The sequence below is a fragment of the Patiria miniata genome, unplaced genomic scaffold, assembly GCF_015706575.1.
Source record: "Patiria miniata isolate m_02_andy unplaced genomic scaffold, ASM1570657v1 HiC_scaffold_1, whole genome shotgun sequence".
In the NCBI taxonomy this organism is placed as follows: Eukaryota; Metazoa; Echinodermata; class Asteroidea; order Valvatida; family Asterinidae; genus Patiria; species Patiria miniata.
This window is the reverse complement of record NW_024037047.1, coordinates 17,982,595-18,004,542: the sequence shown is the minus strand read 5'-3', so window position 1 is coordinate 18,004,542 and position 21,948 is coordinate 17,982,595. Positions and strand designations below refer to the sequence as shown.

At 45.3% G+C, this 21,948-nt stretch overlaps 3 protein-coding genes across 3 annotated transcripts; 1 reads left to right on the top strand and 2 right to left on the bottom strand.

Moving 5' to 3' along the window:
* Nucleotides 1-675: 675 nt before the first annotated feature.
* Nucleotides 676-1,140, bottom strand: LOC119731233. The gene has a single exon (XM_038204323.1). The coding sequence runs from the start codon at nucleotides 1,138-1,140 to the stop codon at nucleotides 676-678; it is 465 nt and encodes a 154-aa protein (XP_038060251.1).
* Nucleotides 1,141-2,872: 1,732 nt separating this feature from the next.
* LOC119731224 lies at nucleotides 2,873-3,374 on the bottom strand. The gene is made up of 2 exons (XM_038204313.1): nucleotides 3,181-3,374; nucleotides 2,873-3,092 (listed from the first exon to the last, which is right to left on the bottom strand). Exons 1-2 carry the CDS (start codon nucleotides 3,372-3,374, stop codon nucleotides 2,873-2,875), a joined length of 414 nt encoding a protein of 137 aa, XP_038060241.1.
* A 4,653-nt stretch (nucleotides 3,375-8,027) lies between these two features.
* Nucleotides 8,028-20,265, top strand: LOC119731217 (EGF-like repeat and discoidin I-like domain-containing protein 3). The gene is made up of 5 exons (XM_038204300.1): nucleotides 8,028-8,112; nucleotides 16,485-16,634; nucleotides 18,840-18,975; nucleotides 19,346-19,517; nucleotides 20,119-20,265. Exons 1-5 carry the CDS (start codon nucleotides 8,067-8,069, stop codon nucleotides 20,263-20,265), a joined length of 651 nt encoding a protein of 216 aa, XP_038060228.1. The 5' UTR covers nucleotides 8,028-8,066.
* The last annotated feature ends 1,683 nt before the right edge of the window (nucleotides 20,266-21,948 follow it).

Below are 21,948 nucleotides of genomic sequence, written 5' to 3'. Positions count from 1 at the left end.
ACCATGAATATATGACGCGATAAACGACCCATTTATTTGATATTTAATTAGTTTCCTCCTGAAACGTCCTCTAGGGATCTTGAAAACATTATCTAGGGATGTTGATATTTACTGTGTCATTTGTTGAAATGCCGTCAAATGGCTTGGAGCGTTTACTGAACAGTGGAACCTTGCGCCATACTATCTTGGCTTTGGTGAAGCTGCGAAGCCACGAAGCAGAGCGGAGGCGAACTCGGCGCGAAAGATTGGCGAAGCTGCTAGACCTTTTTCTAACATTTTGTGAGGCCTTGGTTGAATTATTTTATAGGGTTGCAAACATGAGTCATTGTTATTTTTAAGCGCATGCGCATACGATTCAACAGGTACCCCGGAGGACTCCTATTGTTCGGCATGTAAAGGATTTAGTCGACCGACTTTTCAGAAATTCCGCTGAACCCAAAATCTTCACATTCGTATCGGGTCTCAATTTTTTTCTCGAATTTCTTGGCAACGACAGCTCCTGTTCCAAGTTCTTGGGTAACCTCATATGTTAGTATTGAACATCCAGGTCATCATTAAACATCGCGATTGTAGATGGAATTTCGACTTCAGACTCAGTACACAGAGAGACCGACATCCGCAGATGGTCCCCAAAAATTCTTGTCACCATGGCGTCATCAGGTGTCCACAACATCATCATGTCGGGATCGCCTGGGTAGTGACGACATCACGAGCCAGTCCCCAAGTCCTCTTCCTCCAGCTGTCTCGATCTGTCATGCAGGTGCGCAGCTCCTTTGCAGATATGAGATCAGTGTCCCTCTTGAGCTGGTCCACAAAGGTCAGACTTCTTCTGCCTCTTAAGGCAGTGCCCTGGGTGGGCTCCCACAGTATGGTTGGGTGGGCAGCAAGCTCAGGGTGGCGGATGCAGTGGCCAGCGAGATTAAGACGACGCTGTCTGATCTTGTGAGTCACTCTCTGCATGCCGTTGTAGAGGTCATCATTCCTCATACGATCCTGCCACGATACGTTGAGGGCTATACGTAGCATGCGAGTGTAGCATCCATCCAGTGACTTCTCCTCCTTGGTTGTGAGGGTCCACGTCTCTGCACCATAGAGTCTTTTGAGCTTTGTACTGATGGCTGACGTCCATACAGTTTTCATGCTGCGAAGTGCTGACCACGCCAATCCTCGTCTGGTCTTGATGTCTTTTCCGCTTGAATCGACATACGCTCCAAGATATTTGAAATCGGACGCGTTCTTCAGCAGCGTGCCGTCTCTGGTGTGGACGGTAGCGTCAGTCGTGTTTTATGCCAGCACTTTGGTCTTCCCAGCGTTGAGATGTCATCCCATCTTAAAACATTCTTCCTCCACCGAGAGGAGAAGGGTACGAGCCTGTTCCACAGTGTTTGAGATCAGTACTATGTCATCGGCGAAGTCCAGATCGGTGACTGTTACTGGAGGCACTCGCCGGCTCTCGCAGTAGGATGCTGTCACAGTTTCCACAAGCTTCTTTGGTATCCCATATGCACTAGGGATATCGAGCATCTCCCCCCTGTGGATTGAGTCAAAAGCCTTTTTGAAGTCTATGAACGTCATCACAGCAGAAAGATTCTTGCTCTTGACGCCCTCGATGCTCCTCCGAAGTGCAATGATTTGACCCACAGTTGTCCTTTTTTGGCGAAAACCATTTTGAGCTGTTCTTTAGAGAGGGTCTTAGAGCAGGGCGGATACGGTTGAGAACCATCCGGTTAAATGTTTTTGCCATGACAGAGCACAAGCTGATGCCCCGGTAGTTTTCGGTGGATGTGAGGTCCCCGGATTTTGGAACAGGAATGATGTTGAGGGTGCTCCATTGATCCGGAAGTTCCCCATTCTCATAGCACTGTTGATGAAGCCGAGCACGATGTCGTCAATGGGGACATACTTGAGTATTTCCGGGACAACTCCATCCACACCACTGCTCTTTCCTCCCTTCAGTGACTTTTTTGCATAGTCATACTCTTCCCTAGTGAATGGCCCATCCTCGATGTCTAGATCTTCGAAAACGCGCTCAACTTCAGACTGTACGTCCAGCATCACTGGTTCAGCCCCGAGAAGGTTTTTGAAATGGTTGTACCATGCCTTGACTCGCTCTTCATCGGACTCGCCCTTGATTTGAGAGGGTCTGGCGGAACTTCTACCAGTGATCTCTTTGATCAGCTTCCAGCTCTTGCTGTGCTTGTGGTTGAGATGAGCTTCCTCCACTTTTTTGATCTTGTTGGCAAGCTCCTCCTCTTCGATGGCATCATAGGTTAGGTATAAAACCTTCTTCTTGTTGTTGTACTCTTCCCGATTGGTTTCACAGCGGTGCTTGAGTAGCTTAATGTACGCTGCTACCATGTCTTCCCTGGATCTGATGACTCGAGGGTCCGCTGCAACCCTAGACTTCTTCCCCCTCTTTGGCACTTTGTCCATACACTCCTCTGCTGCATCCTCGTTAGCTTTCACGAACTTTCCATAGCGATCCGTTGTTGACTCCCCCTCTTCGATCAGAGCCTGGAACCGGTTGCTGACCTCCACAGCGTACCTCTCCTGCAGCTCGCTGTTACCCCTCAGCCTCCACCACTCGTACTGGACCTTTCCCTTGGTTGCCTTTTGAGGCGCTCGGAGGCAAAGGCGCACTTTTATCGCCACCACACGATGATCAGACCCCATAGATGCAAATGTTTTGTAGGCACCTGACTCGACCACGCTGCTCCGCCACTTTAGCCTCGTCAGGATGAAGTCCATCTGAGCCTTCGATTCGCTTGGTGACAGCCACGACCACAGACGACCGCTTCTCTTCTCAAACATCGTGTTGCTTGCGAGGAGGGAGTAGTCCTCCATCAGCTCTAGCATCCGAGTCCCATTGTCGTTATTTTTTTTCCAGATAATAGGTGAATGTAGCATCCTCCTGTCCGATTCTAGCGTTGAAATCGCCAAGAATGCACAGGAAGTTGTGGACTGGGACGGCCTCTACTGCGTGCCTGAGGTCGTTGTAGAAGTAATCCTTCTCCTCGCTCTTCGCATCGAGTGTTGGCGCGTAGGCAACCACGATGGTCAGGGTTGGATTGCTGAAAGAAGCAAGGATGACCCTGTTGGATGTCCGAGTTGCACAGATGATCGTCGTCTGTGCCTCCTTGTTATTAATTTAGCACGAGTCCAACCCCACCGGTTGCCGACTGAGCCTCATTCCTCCATGCTGATGCCGTGATGAGTTGGTACTCATCTACCATTGTAATGTCCAAACCCCCCTTCTTGTCTTCTTTATGCACCCTCCTTTGCTCCTGCACTCCACACACGGCGACTCTCTGCTTCCTCATCGCCTCTGCTAGCTCCTTGGCTCTCGAAACCTCCCTGATCGTTCGAACGTTCATGGTGGCGAGAGTCAATTGCTCCTCTTGTTCCTTAGTAGTGCTTCAGATCTCCTGCACTTGTTAGCCGCCCCCCCCCCTTCTCGAGGAATCCTCAGGGTTTAAGGGGACGCCGTCATACTGCTCGCAAGACGAGCGTGCACGTGTCACTTCCGCTGTTCTCCTGCAGACTCCGGCTGCTGGCAGTATACAATTTGCTGTAGTTTTCATACTCATGTTTCTGGCTTTTCAATGCGAATGTAGGTTCTGGGTGGTCGCAACTCCTCTCCCAGAACCGTCGGGTTTTAATTTGGAGTGACCTTTTCCTAGGTAGGTTGCCGACCAAAGCATCGGAGCCCTACCTGCCCCTGGTTGTACGTCCCATTACCCCGGACATTGGGGTTTGAAATCAGAGTTTTCCTTCTCCTAGGTGGGCTACCTCCCATGGATAACGAGCCCCACCTGCCCGGAGCGATCTGGTTTTCAGGCGCCAGAAACTTGCCTTCCACACATCTGCCATCGGTTTGAAACAGGGATAGGCGCATAAAGCCAAGCAGTAGGAATTTGTTAGGAGAGGCTTTTTGAGACGCAGGCCATGTGGGATACTTCATGGGGAAGGGGTGGCTCAGTTCCGCCTACCCATCCCGACCATCCTAACCCTTTGATCCCCAAACGTCAACCTACGTCACATTAAAGGTGCATTTTTGAAAGCCCTATATCTCCTGAAGACATCTCTTGAAGACAAATCCAATTGGGTTGAATCATTACAGACAGGAACGTGTTATAAATGTATATTTAAGTCGTGATGACGTGTCATGTGACCTCACATTTAAAGCGCAATTTGCTGAGGTCTCGAGAAGTAAAGGTCTGATTCAGTTGTACTTTGTGTATAGTGTTGTGTTTTATTCATGTTTATGACATTTATGATGACACCATAAATTAATGGTGAAATATTATGATGAGTCATCACATTTCACAGAGCCATTTCAAAAACAGTCGAAACAGCTTGTTTTCGTACACAAACACATTTCTAGCTTAAATTGTATTTCATAAGCTGATGTGCTTTGCGTAAAGATGAGATGAAGGAAACGACCTGTTGTCAGTTCAAGTTTGATTGTCCCCCCCCAAACAAAAATGCATGAAAAGTGAACAAACTACCCACTTTGTATTTCTTTCCGTCTGTTAAGCAAAGTCTCGTATCAAGTTAACGTCATCATCTATACCGACGTTAATTTACCAACAGAGAGCGCCCAGAAACACTGACACATTTCTCGTACCCAACGCCCCACCCCTACAATTCTTTCGGTTTTGGTTCGGTTTACTAAGTTGTATACAATTTAAAGACAAAAAGACCAGCATCATAATCGCCGAACAAAGTGATTTTGGGTCATAAGGTTGCCCCAAAGTAGCAACCAGGAGGGCAAAAATAGCCCAAAGGTCAACGTGTACCTACTCATTAGCGCCACTTTAGTTATCCCTTCACCTCTGTATATTCCAAAACGAAACCACACTCCTGATATAAGGTCACATCCATAAAAAACAAATGTAAACGCACAACTTTACAATACGTAACCTTTTAAAATTTTATTATACCCTTCTTATCTTCCAAGATTATCTCTAATTTTAGGTCTCTCACTTTGAAAATTGTGCCCTTCCGTTTAAACGAGAAATCGCCAGATCTTTACCACTATTATGCACAATTGAAGCGATATTACATTCATCGATACTTGTTTTCCTTTGAGAAACAAAATTCTCCAAACCACATTTCCAAACTTCAAAAGAAAAATGCCCTAAATTGCTGTAAATATTATCTATTTAAGGGAACGAAATTATACAAATAATGAATGAAAAGAAAAGCAATGACAGTCTGGCAATGTAGTATCTGGCAAGTGGCAGCGAGCTGTACAAACATGAGTTGAGTGTGCTCTCGCTGTGGTATGTATTGCTATATGGTGTTTGGCGCTATATGCTAGCTACGCGCGGGCGAACTGTGGGACAGTTTAGCCGTACACTTGCGGGTGCATTGTGGTTGATTGGGGCTGGGCCCATGGTTTCGTAGTGCTACGTGCGCGCGAATCATATCTCCACAGTGGCACTAAGCTATGCAATGCGATATTGTTTAGGCAGTGCAGCATTGGTTGTTGCATTGCTGTAGTGTTCCTATATTGCAGCATTGGCCTGTGCATTGCTATAGCGTTCATGTATCGCAGCATTGGTTGTGCATTGCTTTAGCGTTCCTGTAATGCAGCCTTAGTTTGTGCAGTGATTATTGGAGTGAGCAGTGCGATATTAGTTGTGTATTGTAAATAGGGCTCATATTCGAAAACCACAGGTTGTAATAAAGCTGCCCAAGACAATTACTCCCAAATCATTGAATCATTTAATTGTTGTCTCTGAAATAAATCATCGTTGTTACTTGAGATTACCGATCATTCAGTTTCCAGTTGTCCTTGTTATTGTGTTATTGCCTAATTGACAGAAGGTTTAGGGATCAATTCCTGCGGCGGTAGATTTCCACCCAAAACGAGCCTGCATCCTTTAGCCTTTAGACTGCTTTGTGTAGTCCCTGGTCCGAGGAATAACTTGCTTCGGGAACAGTCCCGCCACACTATACTTGTTGACAGAATATTTTTTAACCCTATGCACCCCGAGAAACATGTTGGAATTTTGTTTTGGCATTCCGCCAGAATGCGATGTGATGCGGGGATGCAGCCCAGGGGCGGATCCAGGAATTTTTGCAGGGGGGAGGGGTGCCGATAAGCAAATAAATGCTGAAAGGTAGACAGTTTTTTTTTGTCCCGACACTTGGCTCCGTCAAATAAAGGGGGAGGGGGGGGGGGGGGGGGGGCTCGTTCCATACTTTGAATGGGGTCGCTGTTCAAATGCTACGATAAATATTACTATTTTACACGATAGTGTACAAAATTAATACCCCCGTTACCAAGCAGGCTCTTTTTTTAAATTTTTTGCAAAGGCCTATATTAATACCACTATTAAAAGCTTTTAAAATGCGTCGTTTTGATGTAGGAAAGAGGATACATATTGATAATACATCTACATCTTGAAGAGCCCCTAGTGTAATGCGGTGTCCAGCCCCCCCCCCCCCCCCACCGCTTTTCGCATTGCCACGGCCAGGCAATTTTTGGATTTTGGTCATCCCCCATCACCCCCCATTCGCCGGGTAGAAGTATCTATACACCCAACGAATGCATAATATTATTAAATAGGTATTAGTTAGTCTAGACATTATGTCGGCAGACTGATTAATAAGTGACAGCAGGCAGCCAGTTGTAACCTCCATGTGCAATTAGTTAATTAGCAACAACGACTAGCAAATTCTGGTACCGAGGGTCTATTCCATTTAAGATGGCAGTACATTATCCCGCCTATTCTGGGAAACCAACCATGTCGAGGGGAAACACCCATCCACCCACCACGCTCCCCCCAACCTTTGGCATGCACCGATCTTGGACTTCCTGAAATATACTTACCGCTTTTTGTTCCAACAAAAATCTTTTAATTATATTGCAAAGTGGGAATGTATGCTGCCCTTCTATATTTAAAATAAAAGTGAAATTAAATCACAGGTAATAATATAAACGGCATAAAATGAATTTCAGTCTACAGTTAATCATAGCCCATTATAACTTGTTACATGTTCTACTTTTTTGTAGAAAAACAGCCACATTACTGTTTAAACCTCAATTATGAGCAAGCAAATTTCCGACGGATTTGGTTAGTTTCCAGCATGCATTGGACCATAACGTTTCTATTATCATACTGGCCAGTTCTATTTTTCCATTCCAACCAATTTAAAATGGCTATATCGAAAGACTCACCAGATAAAATTTCATTCAAAGGACAAATTTTCTTTCAAGCAATAGCCGCGCTCTCGCTTCACATTTTCCCAAAGTTAATTAGCGTTTCATTACGGAGGTTCGTTAATGGAAACACGCTTGTTGGCTACAAGGCATTATGTTTTAATATGTCGCCTTTTCAAGGCATTCTAGCGTCCCCTTCAAAATCCTATGATCACGTTAATATCAAGGACAAAACTTCTTATATAATTGCAATATCTGCGCTCTCGCTTCACATTTTCTAAACCTTCATTAGTGGTTAATTATAAAGGTTCGTTAATTGAGCAAGTTTGTTGGCTTCAGGGCATTATGCGATTTTCAAGGCAATCTAACGTCCTCATCATGATCACGTTAATTCAATGACAAAACTTCGTTATTACAATATTTGTACATTTTTGTATCATAATTTTAACGTTCCAGGCTAGTTCCTGATTGGCTAGGTTTGCTATAACGTAATTTTGTTCAGTGGTATACGGCTGCGCAGCTGCTGGGGTGAGCTGTGCCGTGGTTGTTCCTATCGGTGATTCTATCAATATAACAGACTCTCGATCATAGCGTCGATCATAGCGTCAGACACGGTCTTAGGCACATTCCCCATCGTCGTGCAGTACTCTACCTGCGTAGCTTACTTCTAGTAGGTCGCGTTGGTGTGTGTGTGTCGCTTAAGAATACAAACAACACAACGGATTGCCAATATTTGCACTTATCAGACAAAGTTTTGGGCAAGTTTTCGAGTTGAGGCTGTTACCCGATTTTTGTTCAGTGGTTTAATGCGTAGCCTTTTAATTCGCGTAGGTGCTTGAGTCGTTGATATATACATCTATCGCATTCGTGCTCTGAATTCACCTCATCTAGGAACATGGATGGAGCAGCAGCTTTGGTTCTGATGTTGTCAGCAATGGCAGGTAAGATGTAATATCTATCCCCTGAGGTACTCTCTATAAATTCCAAAGAGTGAAATTAGTGACTAGACGTTTTAGAGTGAAAATCACTCTCATTTTCGATTGAAATAGTCTGAAAACAAAGAACCACTTCAGTCGAAGCTCGAGTGGAGACTCGATCTTTGCGATTGAAGAAATTTCACTCTCAAACGTCTAGTCCCTAGTTTTCGACTGTGGAAGTTAATCTTCACTCGAATGGAGTGAATTTTCACTCTTTGGAATTTGGAGAGTATGTCCTCAAAACCATGGCAGGTTTGCTGACAATAGCAGTCCAGCTTAGCTAGACCATTTCAAAACCTCACGTTTGCAGTTGTCGATCACTGTTGAATTTGATGATCCTATCTTTGAAGTAATGTGTGTTGGGTTGAAAAAAATACTTTGAGTTTTTGTATGATCACCATGACAGCCGATTAAACAAAACTTGATTTTGATGTGGTAATAATTATGCGGGTGTAAAGGAGAATCCCAGATTGTTTTTGGGGCCGGGCTGCTACATTTACTACCAGTATGATTATCCCTACCAACATTGACCCTGTCATGTCCTTTTAGGACGAGGGGAAGGCACGTTGTGCCCCATCCTTATTTCCATACTGTAGCGTTTTCGGTGGTTCAATTTTATTCAGTGGACAGACAGAATAAGACACAAATGACACCAATATTCCGGTTTCTTAACTTCTAATTCTTTCCTCCAAACATCCAAACAATGACTTTTCGCGCCAATTTCAAGCTGACTTGCGCTGACCCTAACCTCCACTAAAATTAAACAGCGCCGCCTATACTGGATTCTGCAAACTCTACATCATCCCCTCCCCGGGGAAAGAATGCGTCCCGCATTCACGAACAACAAATTTAACTAGAAAAACGCCATTAACAAGTTAAGGTTCTAAAAAACAAGAACAATTAAAACTATAAGTTGACCACCATGTCCTACTCCTGAAAGAATATTTCCGAAGTTATCCTCGCAATCAAGGAATCCTCATCGTAGAGGTCGAAAACGCGCCTCCGCTTGACGAGCTTTCCTGTTGCCTCATCTGATTGGCCCGAAACCGTTGCAGAACTTGGGGGTGTGATAACTTTCCTTAAGGATGTTGCACCTTGTGGCGAAACCAAACGCCTCACGTCATCTGGAGACAAGTGTAATTCCAGGCACGGTCCGGACTTCTATTCGGGCGTCTTGGAGATCTCGGGCGTCTTAGGAGCTTTGGGGGAGTTGCTGACTGATACCGGCGACTTGTTGCCTGCATCAAGATTGCCTGTGTGAGCCCGTCGGATGTGCCTCGCCAAGTCGTTCTTCCGGCCGTAGATTATGTCGCAAAACGGACAGGGGAACCGATCACGTGGTTGGTGTTGTTCGGCCATGTGCCTTGCCAATTTTGACGTGGCCCCAAATGACTTATCGCATTCGAGGCACCTGCAGCTTTCCGCTCGTTCATCATGTCGTTGGTGGGTTCGGTCAGGTGTGGGCGATCGGCGAGGAGAATCCCGGTGATGACGGCTGTGAATTCTTCTCGGCATCTGCAGAGAATACAACAGAGAACAGGGGATTAGGTTAGTTCGTATTTGCTCCGTAGTTAAAAATGTTATTCGGTCCATTCGCCATAACGCTGAGGAGGTCGACGTTTTCTGTTGTGCCCTTCATGGTGACCGTATGTGTCTGAAGTTTTCTTAGGTTCAGCAACTGGTGGAACCCCAATCTCTCCATTGACGACTTCAATATGTTCCTGCATGTTGTGGTCTTCTGCTGATTTCTGTGAGAACCCTTCTGTGGTAGCCTCTTTGCTCTCCTTGCCTCCACCAGACGAATCCGGCTGCAGAACAACTCGAGGGGCTTCCTCTTCCCCCTCCTCTTCGAGCTCCTCGGACCCAGGAAGTTGCTGTAATGCACTGCTCTTTGGCCTCCACCATGACTTGTAAACTTCACCCACAAAGCGCTTCAGACGATTAATATGGACAACTTTGGGCTTATGGCGTGATCCTCGTTGGATTTGGATTCTGACGTTGACACCATTTAGCACTTCAGTTACAAGGTATGGGCCTACCCATCTTGGCTGGAGCTTGGGAGACAGCCCAACAGTTCTTTGCTCAACTGTTAACATCAAAGCAGTCCCTGGTTCCAGACACTTCGGCTTGCCTGCTACTTTGTAATTCCGCCTTTGGTGCTTTGCGGCCTTATGAAGGTGTACTCGTGCCTTCTCATGGGCCTCGTGCATTCTTTATCTCAGGTGTATGGCATATTCAGTGATTTCTTGGGGTTCTTCTGGGGATCTTAAAACCAGGTCTACCGGCAGTTCTACTTCCCTACCAAAAGTGAGATAGTTGGGTGTTTGTCCAGTGCTGCTATGCTCTGATGCCCGATATGCCATCATCACTAGTGGTAAATGAAGGTCCCAGTCCAACTGATTTTCAGCAACATAGGCGCGCAGCATGTCTTTAAGCGTGCGATTGAATCGTTCAATCTGTTGTCTAATTGGTGCTCTGCCCCAGTTGGGAGGAGGTTTGCGTTTGGCACATTGGAGGCATTGGGTACACCACGTCACCACTGAGTCTCTCAAGTCCTCTACTAAGAATCTGGACTTCACCTTTGCATGCATTTTGTTAATGCCGAGGTGGCCAGCTGTAAGGTCATGAAGTTGCTTGAAAACGTCCCCATGGAGGGACCTGGGGACTACTAAAAGCCACCGAGAGTGGTGCCGATCATCCTCGTTCCAACGCCTGTATAACACGCCGTCGTGCAAACAAAGCTGCTGCCATGCCCCCATAAAGTTTTGAGCCACGTACCCTCAGCAGACACATCTTTTCAAGTTGGTCGTGGATTTCCACTTTCCAGCCAGCCTATGATCTTCTGCAGAGTCTGGTCACCTGTTTGTTTTTCTCTCAACTCCGAAGCAGTGAAACCTTTCAGCCAACAGAAAGACGACACCTCACGAATGAACTGACTGCTGTCTGAACTGTGTGTATGATGCTGCGCAGGTAGTGAATGGACTGGTTCAGTTGGCAGGTCTGGATCTTGCTCTTGAATTTTCCACAACATTTCTATTCGTTGGCATTTCTCCTTTGTGCTATGGTGCTGGTCTCCCTTAACTTGTGTCCGCCCCTCACGCGATGGTTGTTCCCTGCTGTCGTATCCTTGCTCAACTTGGTCGCTCTGACACCGTGTACAAGTGCACAGCTTTCGTGACACGGCATCGGCATTGCTGTGCTTGCGTCCCGGTCGATGTTCAATATTGAAGTCATATTCTGCCAGCACTTGCAGCCATCTTGCAACCTGCCCCTCTGTTTCTTTGAAAGTGAAGAGCCATCGGAGAGATCCATGATCTGTTCTAAGAAGAAAGCGGCACCCATATAAGTAAGGTCGAAAGTGTTTGATGAAGTGTACGACAGCAAGCAACTCCTTTCTCGTTACACAGTAATTTTGCTCTGGCTTTGACAAGGCACAACTGGCGCTAGCAATTACGCGCTCCTGACCATCTTGCAGTTGGCTAAGAACAGCACCTATTCCGCTATTGCTGGCGTCGGTGTCCAGAATGAATTCTGCGTCAAGTTTCGGGTATGCCAAAACCGGAGCAGAAGTGAGCCCCTGTTTCAGTTGTTCGAAAGCCAATTGGCAGTCATGCATCCAGCTGAAGTCCTTGTCTTTTTCTGTAAGCTTGTGAAGTGGTCTGGCGATTACTGCAAAGGAAGCTACAAACCTCCTGTAGTATGATGCCAGGCCCAAGGGACTTCTCACCTCCTGTATGTTTCTTGGTACTGGCCATTCCTCGATTTGCCGCGTCTTGCTTGGATCTGTCTTGACTCCTCCTTTTGAGACAATATGCCCCAAGTAGGAAACCTCTTCCTGAAGCAGATGACATTTATCCGGCTTGAGCTTTAGTCCGGCCTGCCGTATGCGATCTAGCACCACTCCCAGTCTGTCAATGTGCGACTCAAATGTCTTGGAGAATATAATGACGTCATCTAGGTACACAAGACATATCTGCCACTGTTTGCCCATGGAGGACTCTCTCCATTAGACGTTCAAAGGTCGATGGGGCATTGCAAAGCCCAAACGGCATGACCCTAAACTGGTACAGCCCGCAATGACTTGAGAAAGCTGTCTTTTCCTTGTCTGCCGCGCTCATTGGTACTTGCCAATACCCCGAGGCTAGGTCCAATGTTGTAAAATATCTGGATCCTGCAAGTGTTTTGAATGAGTCGTCTATTCGGGGTATTGGGAAAGCGTCCTTTCTAGTGATTGCGTTGAGCCTACGATAATCAACGCAGAATCGAACTGAACCATTTTTTTTTTTCACGAGCACAATAGGCGCTGCCCAAAGTCCGGTTCTATGATGCTGCCGTCCATCATCTTCTTGATTTCTTTCTCTACCGTCTCTTTCTGAAGGAGGGGTATGCAACGAGCCCCTTGTCTTATGGGATTCGCACTTCGGGTGTCTATAGAGTGTTCAGTTAAAGAAGTAAGGCCAATGTCTCCTTTATGTTGAGAAAACACATCTCGGTGTTCGCAAATAAGCCTGTGTATGCGGCCCCTCTGTTCCTCGCTTAATTGGGACGAAGTTCTCACTTCTGTGCTGGAAATTGGGGGGCCAATAACGTCTACGGTCTGGAACAAACCCGCTGCTGTTCCTTTTCGCAAGATAACGGTGTCCTCACTGGGTTTTCAGATGCGAAGCGGAACCCAAGACGTATCATACCGAGTCACTGCTGGGGCGAGAAGTATGCTGTGCTTCTCCAGTAAGCTTTGGATCGGTTCAACAATCCCAATGCCATTTGCACAGTTCTGTCGCTCTATGTCACCTTCGACAACAATCTCAGAAAATGGTGGAATAGCTACTGTATCTTTCACCGTCACTCGGCAGCTCTGTTGTCTTACGTTGATGTTTCTCAGAGGAACTTCCAAATTTCCATACACGAGGTGTCTTCTTCAAACGTCGATGACGCAGTTGTGCTTGTCCAGGAAGTCCAATCCAAGAAGAATGTCATTATGAATATCAGCTATCACCATTTCGTGGTGCACTTTTTTACCACCTAGCTGAAGCTCGACTGTTGCCTCCCCATAAACACTTAGCAATGTCTCGTTTGCTTGGAAAACTTGCACGCTAGAACTCTTGATTATTGGCTTGTTATCAAAGTGATCTACCACTCTTTTGGAAACGATGGAGATAGTCGCACCCGTATCGAGAAGCATTTCTACTGGAGTTCCGTTGATGTGCCCAGCTACATGGAGGCCCGCCCCAACCGGGGCTATGGTTCCGCTATGAAACACTTTCTGTGGTGGCCTTTCGTGCTTGGTGTTTGCCTATCTGTTCCATACGCTGCTCAAGCTTGGATACGGTACTGTCGTGGGGTTCACATTTGCTGACCTCATTGACAACCACCTGTTCCTTCCCTTCCCCTACGGAGCGTAGTCTCTTGGTGTTGTTCTCCTGCTCAGCACCATTTATCGCTTCAAGTTCGATCGCAGCTGTGAGTGCTTCTTCTAAATTACAGGGACGCATTTGAAGCGTCCGTGTCCGCGTGTCTCCATCTGCCAAAGCATCAAGAAAATAATCTCTGGCCATTGTTGCCACCCCGGCGGCTGGAAGCTCGCCGAAAGTCTTCTCAACGATAAACCGAATATCCTGTGCGAGCTCCGACAGAGTCTCTCCATTTTTCTGGCGCCCGTTCTTAAGTTGCACCCTATATAGTTCCTTCCGTCCATCTGGTTCAAACCTTGCTTTCAAAGCATTCGCCAGACCGCTGAATGTTAATGGTGTCCCATCGTTTGTCTGACCCTGCAGCACCTGTTGGGCTGCTCCGGCCAAGGATACAGCAAGATACTCCGTTTTCTCTATCTCCCCCATCCGTTAATACTGGCACACATTTCAAAGTGTCGATAGTATGCAGTCCATGAAGTCGTCCCATTGTATCTATCGGGTCGCAGCTGCTGCAAACGTGCTTGTGTTTGAATGTTGTGGAAAAGCACCAGCGGCACGAACATTTCGCTAACCGACTCCTGGTGTATCATTCCATGGTCGCTGACCTACTGCAATGTGTTGCTGCGCCGACCCGACGCCTGTGGCTCCGTGCTCGTTGTGTGCACCGACGAACTGTTTATTGACAAACCGGGCGGCGTAACCGATGAACTCGCCGATACCGACGCATCGCCACCTGGCGCTTTGGCCGTCGGTATGACCCCTGAACCGCCAGCGGCACGAACATTATCATACCCTCTTGTACCGTTCCATGGTCGCTGACCAACTCCGATGTGTTGCTGCGCCGAACCAACGCCTGTGGCTCCGTGCTCGTTGTGTGCACCGATGAACTGTTGATTGCCAACCGATGAACCGGTCGGTGTAACCGATGAACCCGTCGTTATTCCAGAAACCGACGCATCGCCACCTGGCGCTTTGGCCGTCGGTATGACCCCTGAACCGCCAGCGGCACGAACATAATCATACCCTGGGGTACCGTTCCATGGTCGCTGACCGACTCCCATAGGTTGCTGCGCCGAACCGACGCCCCTTGCTCCGTGCTCGTGGTGCTCACCTATGAATTGTGGATTGACTAACGATAAACCTGTCGGTGCAACCGATGAACCCGTCGGTGCCCCCACAACCGTCGCAGCGCTATCCGGTGCGCTAGCCGTCGGTATTATCATTGAACCGCCAGCGAAGTGCAGTCGCCCTTGTCCGTCGTGCCACGGTTGCAATGCGGAGCCATTGCTGTGCTGGGTTGTCGCGTCCCCGTTGACTCCATGTACCTGGCTTGTACAGACGAGTGCCGAGGAAACGATCGGTGGACCAATCGGTGCATCAGTGGCTCCATCGTATGATGCGGCGCCGTGAAAGAGTGGTTGCTCCAGTGCTCTGCTGTGGGGTGACGGTGTGGGCGTGGAGGCCTCGGCCGGATACCCTGCGGTTGTCCACTGCAACGAGCCGGTCGCTGGCGGGAGGATCCCCGGTAGCGACAGGAATGAGTGCTCCGGGTCAAAAGCTGCACGGGGAAGTTCATGCGGGATGTTAACTACAAAACGTGACATGTCACCTTGCGGGGCAGGGAAAATGGGGGAATTGTATGGAACCATGGTGTCGGGAGGGAAACGGGTGGAGGGGACATGGATGGACGAGTAGAAGGGTGCATTGGGTTGGTGTCTGACATGTCGGTGGATCAATCCGACAATTTTATTCAGTAGAGAGACATAATAAGACACAAATGACACCAATATTCCGGTTTCTTAACTTCTAATTCTTTTCTCCAAACATCCAAACAATGAACACACGATATCAGTATTACTTGTGATTTACCTTTATCTGCACTATACTGGTAATCGCAACGTGGAGCCTGGGTTGTGTACATACGGAGCTGGCCTTTCAGAACAACCTTCACAACCAAGATCTGTACAGCAACTAACCGCGCACGCGCACGCACGCACTTTTCGCGCAAATTTCACGCTGACTTGCGCTGACCCCAACTTCCCAGGATCATCTCCCTAGCTATTGGGCTATTATCTAACAGCAGATTTGATAAAATTAGGGTCCAAAAATAGGTCCTATTAGCACGAGAAAATATAGGGATGCCATTGGTAAATTTGGCAGTATGCAGGCTCAGCAATTACCGGCACACTCTCGCAAAAAGTGATTCGGCCAGCTTTCTATACGAAACCTCATTGGCTCGGGGTTTTGTGCGTAAACCTTATTAGTCAGCCGATCACGCTCAACTGACTTCGGCAAATCCGCAAGTCCCATCATAAAGAATGAGTTAACTAGACCATTTTTTTTCCAAGAGTGTGTTTCTAATGTTGTGGCCCTTTAAAGCGTACTGTAAGGCCGGATATCGGGGGTCCACTCACAAGTCCGACGCCTCATAGGTCCGACGCCTCATTGAAGTCCGAAATTCCGGACTTATGAGGCGTCGGACTTATGAAGTGTCGGACCTATGAGGCGGATTTAGGCTATTAGTCTAGCTTTACTGGTCTTCATGCATATGATGCTCCGATGGACTTTTACACAATACACGGTATGTTGTACATGTACCGAATGCATACTGTACCCGTGCGGTATGGGAAAAGGGTTTACGAATTGGAACACATGCAGAAAGTTGAATTGGCAAGTCAAAAGAACTATGTTCTATTTTTTTAATTGAAAAAAAAAAAGAAGTGAATCTCGAACTTTAAAAACATCAAACGTTTTGAATGGCCTCTAATGCAGTAGTCTTACACCTGAAACATACATTGTTTCCTTCTGATTGTCGTATAGTTGTAAAAATACCAATTTGATATTTTATTAGCCACATTGTTTTATAGAGTGACCATCATGGCATTGTTGGCTTGCAGCTATGTTTTGATTTAATTAATTCCAAAGTGCTGTTGGTTGGTGTGGAGAGCCAGCAGAGGGTGTGTTACTCCGGTCCCCCACCGGAACCTGATCCTGATAATCCGGATGACTGGATGAAGCAAGTCATGCAAGAGATACGGAAGCGTTGCCCGGGAAGGAGGCAACCCACCCTAGCTGGTAAGTCGTCCTACGATCACCTATATCTTAGGTATGACAAACAAGCATGCGGATATATTCTATCACAAGGTTTGTGTTGTATTGAGATCGAACTTTTTTGTTTACCGAATATCAAGGTCCATCGAAGGCTGCAAATGACGTTAAACGACTGCTAACAAGAGATATGTTTCCTGTTTGCTTGTTTGCTTCAAAAATGTTACACGACTCTTTCAATTCGAACAAAACATTTAGGTGTTTTCGTGCAACTCCCTAGACTTGGTGCCAAGTCGGTAGTTGTTTTGAGTACGGTAACCGGTTACTGGCTCCACGCACGCAAAATATCGCTGCAATGCGCGCAGTCTGGTTCCCAGACCAAATGATGCTGACTATTTCTGATAAATTACCGACTTGGAGAAATCGTTTTCAATTTTGTACACAACATATGGGAGTATTTTGATTTTGATATTTTGCGAATTCTATGGAAGCACTCTGATTGGTTCAGATTCCAGAGTGTATTCTAGGCCAGCACGGAAAATCGTTCTCATTCCTTCGAGGGTTTGTACTTTGTGTTGTGTAACATCACAAAACTCATTAAAGGGCATACACGACTCAAATAAATCAAGTATATCACAATGATACATTTCTTTTCTATACACAATTGAGCAAGCTGAGTGTATTGGTCGTTAAAACGTCGCCAGAATTGCAAACATGTCCCTGACGTATTGAGAAGAACTCCACATCTAACGAAATGAATCAATGAGACCTCATTTGCATAGCGGTGCGCGATTGGATCTCACCGGAAAAATACACTCCATATGTATTGCACTGCTTGCATATATGAATAACGTTGCTAGAACGTAATCGTCAAGTCGTTAGATTTGTCGCAACCCCGCCGATTAGGTACTAGTCGTATACCAGCCGCGCCGATGGAGCTCGACTGAAGTTCAAGGACAAAATACGGGTTTCTAACGACTTGTCATCAAGTCTAGCAACTCCCCAGAGTAAATTCCAAAAAAAAAAAAAATTGAAAAATCCTTTGTTTCATGGTCATGCACATTGAATTTTCTCCCAAATTCAAAATGTTTCTCACTGCCGAATTCGAGGGAAGGGGAGGCTTTTTTTATATTTGCAATAACGAGGCCCTACAATCAATCTAAAACCTACCCCAGCTGGTAAGGGGAAACCTACCCCAGCCGATACGGAGAAATCTACGTCAGCTGGTACGGAGAAACCTACCCCAGCTGGTACGGAGAAACCTACTTCGGGTGGTACGAAGAAACCCACCTTATCTGACTCGTGGAAACATACCTAACTTTAAGTCGTCTTAACCCTGCGCAGCGTTTACAAAAAAGTTTATCAGAACTCGCTAACGGTGGCCCTTTGGGCCACAGGTACTTCCCCGCACTACGCAAGACCCTATTCATGTCAAAACAACAAAAAGCCACTTGCCAGACAGTGTCCAGGCAGTTGCCAGACAGTGCACTTAAAAGATAATTGACTGGTGGCTGTGGTTTGCGGCTATGAAGGGAGATGGCTGTGTCAAGTTACAGGTGTTTGTATATGTTTCAATGAGACTTGGCAGGAGGCCTGGTCGAAAGTTTGTTGACACGGCTTGGGTGAAGCCCTGGCTGCAAAGTTCATTGAACCATCTGATTTGGCATGGGTTGAATGAGGGTTAGATGGAAGGTGACCGTCATTGGCCCTCATTTTTTTTCACCAAAAAATTCGGTCACCTGCGTACCCAAGGTACGGAGGTCACTCTACGCAGGGTTAAGATATCCCAAAGCGTAGGTTTGACTAATTAGCATATGGATCTGTTCTATGACAAGGTTGAGTTTGAACATTTAATTTTTTTTTATCCGTTAATCAAGTTTCATCAACAGCTGCTGACCCAACTTCTCCAAATTAAAAGAAAATCCCTTCAGGTGTTTTTGTGCACCCCCCCCCCCAGAGTAAACCCAACAAAGATGAACAACGGAAAATCCATTGGTGTATTGTCATGCTCATTGTATTTTCTCCCAATTTTCAAAATGTTTCTGACCGCCAAATTCGAGGGGGGGGGGGGGCTTTTTCTTATTTGCAATAACGAGGCCCTCCTATCAATCTAATGTTTGTAAGGTAACATTTGCAGTTACGATCAAATTATCATTCTCTCAATATTACTGGTTTTTTAAAACTATGAATATGAATAAATATTTCATTTGCTTACTCATTTGTTGCCAGCAGAGTGTTCCAGTCCGCAACCCCTTGGTATGGAGGACGGGACAATCCAAGGTGATCGCATCACGGCGTCGGGTAGTTACACCTGTTGCCGTGCTTATTATGGACGCCTCAACCATGACAAGGGATGGACAACCTCAAGGTAGGTATCGAAGGGAAATACCACACCTGACACTTCACTCTCATATTCACTGTGTATCATTACAATGCCACAAAACCCTCCTGAATGTGTTTAATTAATGAACATCTAATTGCCTCAGTGGGGTTTTGTTCCTGTACGTTTTGTTTTATTTTGTTTGGCATTGTTTTTCTTTTTTGCAATGGTTCTCCTTTCCATTATATAAAAAACGTTATCACCCCCGGCCAAAGCCCAACCCGGACTCATGCGCATTTGAATTGCACACTGTAACAAGTTTCAATAATAATATTTGATTTTCAAATCCATGTCACAAGCGGATTTGCGGAGTATTGTTATTTCATTGTTCCTCATCCTCTCTTCACTATGTATACAGTGGCGAAGCCAATCCCTGGATCGAGGTGGACCTCGTCCAGAGTACAGTGGTGACTGGGGTCACCACACAAGGCGACGGCAGCGATTCGTTTGTGACTGCGTACAAGGTGGCGTACAAGAAGCAGCCCTCATCCGACCGTGAACACGTGATGGATGGAAACGGAAACATCAAGGTAAACATCAATCTTTACTAAGTCTTGCTGTAAGCTACATTTAACTTCGTTTGGGCTTTTGTTTGGGCTTTTATTGCAATATGATAACTTCATTATTTACGACTTCGTACGGTTTCATGCTCATGCAACCATTTAGCCATTCTGAAATCGCGTCTGATTATACCACGTGTGAACAAAAAAGCATGTCCTGCTTTTGATTGGTTTTCTCAGCTATTTTAAAAGATGTTTCATTCAAATTCACCAACTTTATCATTCAATTTCGTCCACGAAAAATTTCACACGCTTAAACAAAACCAATTTAGTCCAGATTTTGGCCCCAAAATAGCAAAACGCTCTGAAGCTGAAACAGAAACTTATGTCTATAATGTCTATAATAAGTCATTATGTCTATAACATGGCTGAGAATGATCAGAAAAGTGAGTGCCCACCCAAGACAAGCAGTTTACTTTATATAGTTATTACGGTTCATTGAAATTCTGTTTCGAAGGAGGACCCCGTCAGCTAAGAATGCCCACTTTTTTTGTAGTTTTGGTCCTAGACTTTACTACAAGTAGGCTATTTTTATACAAATCTTCGTTTATTGCGTTGTGATTCATTTCAGGTGTTCATCGGTAACACCGATATCGACACCCCGGTCACTAACCTGTTTGATGAGAGTGTGGTCGCCACGGTAGTACGCATTGAGCCTACTGGATCGTTTTTTTATCCCGCTCTGCGATTGGAGCTGCTTGGATGTCGTCGTGGTTAATTCAGCTGAAGCATTCAGGTGATTCTCTCCAAAAGCGCTGACAAAATTTCACTCATTATAAAAGTAAATGCGACGGTAGATAATATTAAGGTTGATAATAAATACCATGCTTTGTAGGAGGAATATTTACACAAAGTAAGGATACACTGAAGATTTAGAATAACCACTACGGACTCTTATGAGTTGTTTTGTCTTTAGCTTAAGAAGTAGCTCCCGGAAAAAAATATAGGTTTTACCGGCTATTTTAAAACGTTTGTCATTCGAATTTACTGTTTGTAATATTCAAATTGGTTAATCAACATCGATTAAGTTTAATTTCGTTTAATTTTATGTACAATTTTGTCTTTTGTCAGACAATTTCAAATTCAGTTCAAGCAAATTGAAACAATAAGCACACACTTTCTTCTCGGGTTATTCAATTTTGTCTCATCTACGCCGAAGACGTTATTCAGAAATTCAAATCGTGTGATTGATTTATATAAGACGAATTTGATCTCTGAATGCTGCCATTTGGCAACAGCTTTGTGATGGCGAATATTCTCGAGCAGGTGACTAAAGAGCGTGACCAAACTTTGAAACTGAATGGTAAATGACTAAATTGAATTTGATAACGAGTGTGAAATTTTGCCCGGACGAAATTGAATGTTAGAGTTGGTGAATTTGAATGCAATATGTTTTAAAATACCCGGGAAAACCTATACATTAGGGCAATGTTCACAGTTTATATTAAAATTAATGAACCTATTATCGCCAAGTTTCCTGCGTGGAATGCAATATAAACAAGATTATCTGAAATTAAAAAAAAAAGTCAAAAAAAGGAAAACAATTCACCTGATGAATAGTAAAAGTAAAGTATATATATATAAATATATATATATATTTTTTAAAAGTATTTCCGCTCTAAACAGAAACGTCTAAACTTTTGCAGTGCGTTTGTTGCATAGTTTTTTTGTATTGTATATATTAAGATAACGCTGTTTATGAATTGTTAAACCGTGATATGTCACACACAAAATAAAAAAATCGAAGTGGCTATAGTGGTAAACCATTATTAATCATTTCTGGTAATGAAACCAAGGATTCCTCAAAAGCGCCCGAGGCACTGTAGCTCGCAAGCATGAGGAAACCTGTGGAGAGAAGACAATGAGAAGAATTTACAGTTTTAGAGGTGGTAGGAAAAGCCCAGAAGAATATTCTGGGGAAAACCCACGGAATCAGGCAGGGACTGAAAACCCAATCCACATATTGGCCCAGGCAGGATTCGAACCCGGGTCACAGCGGTGGAAGGCGAGGAAAGTACCGCTACGACCCGACTCTCGAGAATTCAAATCTTTTAGTGATCAAACTTTGAGTTTAAAGGCCGGTTCATACTTTACACGTTTGTAACTGCAAAGCGCATTTGACGTCAGGAAAGCATTCGCTAAGAAATGCCTTGGTGTTGAAATGTGTTCAACTTTTGCGAATTCCCTGCAGGAAAAATTGGCATGACGTCACAAGGACGCGTTCGCTTTCGTTCGGAGTATTGTTATTATTATTATTATTTATTCGGCCAACAAATGAACAAAAGTACAATGACAAAGCAAATAAAAAGTAAAAAGTAAACAAAAATTGGAAATTGAAAAGTAAGACCAGACAAGACTGAAGAATGCGAGTAAGAATGGGTCAGGGGAGGGGGGAGGGAAG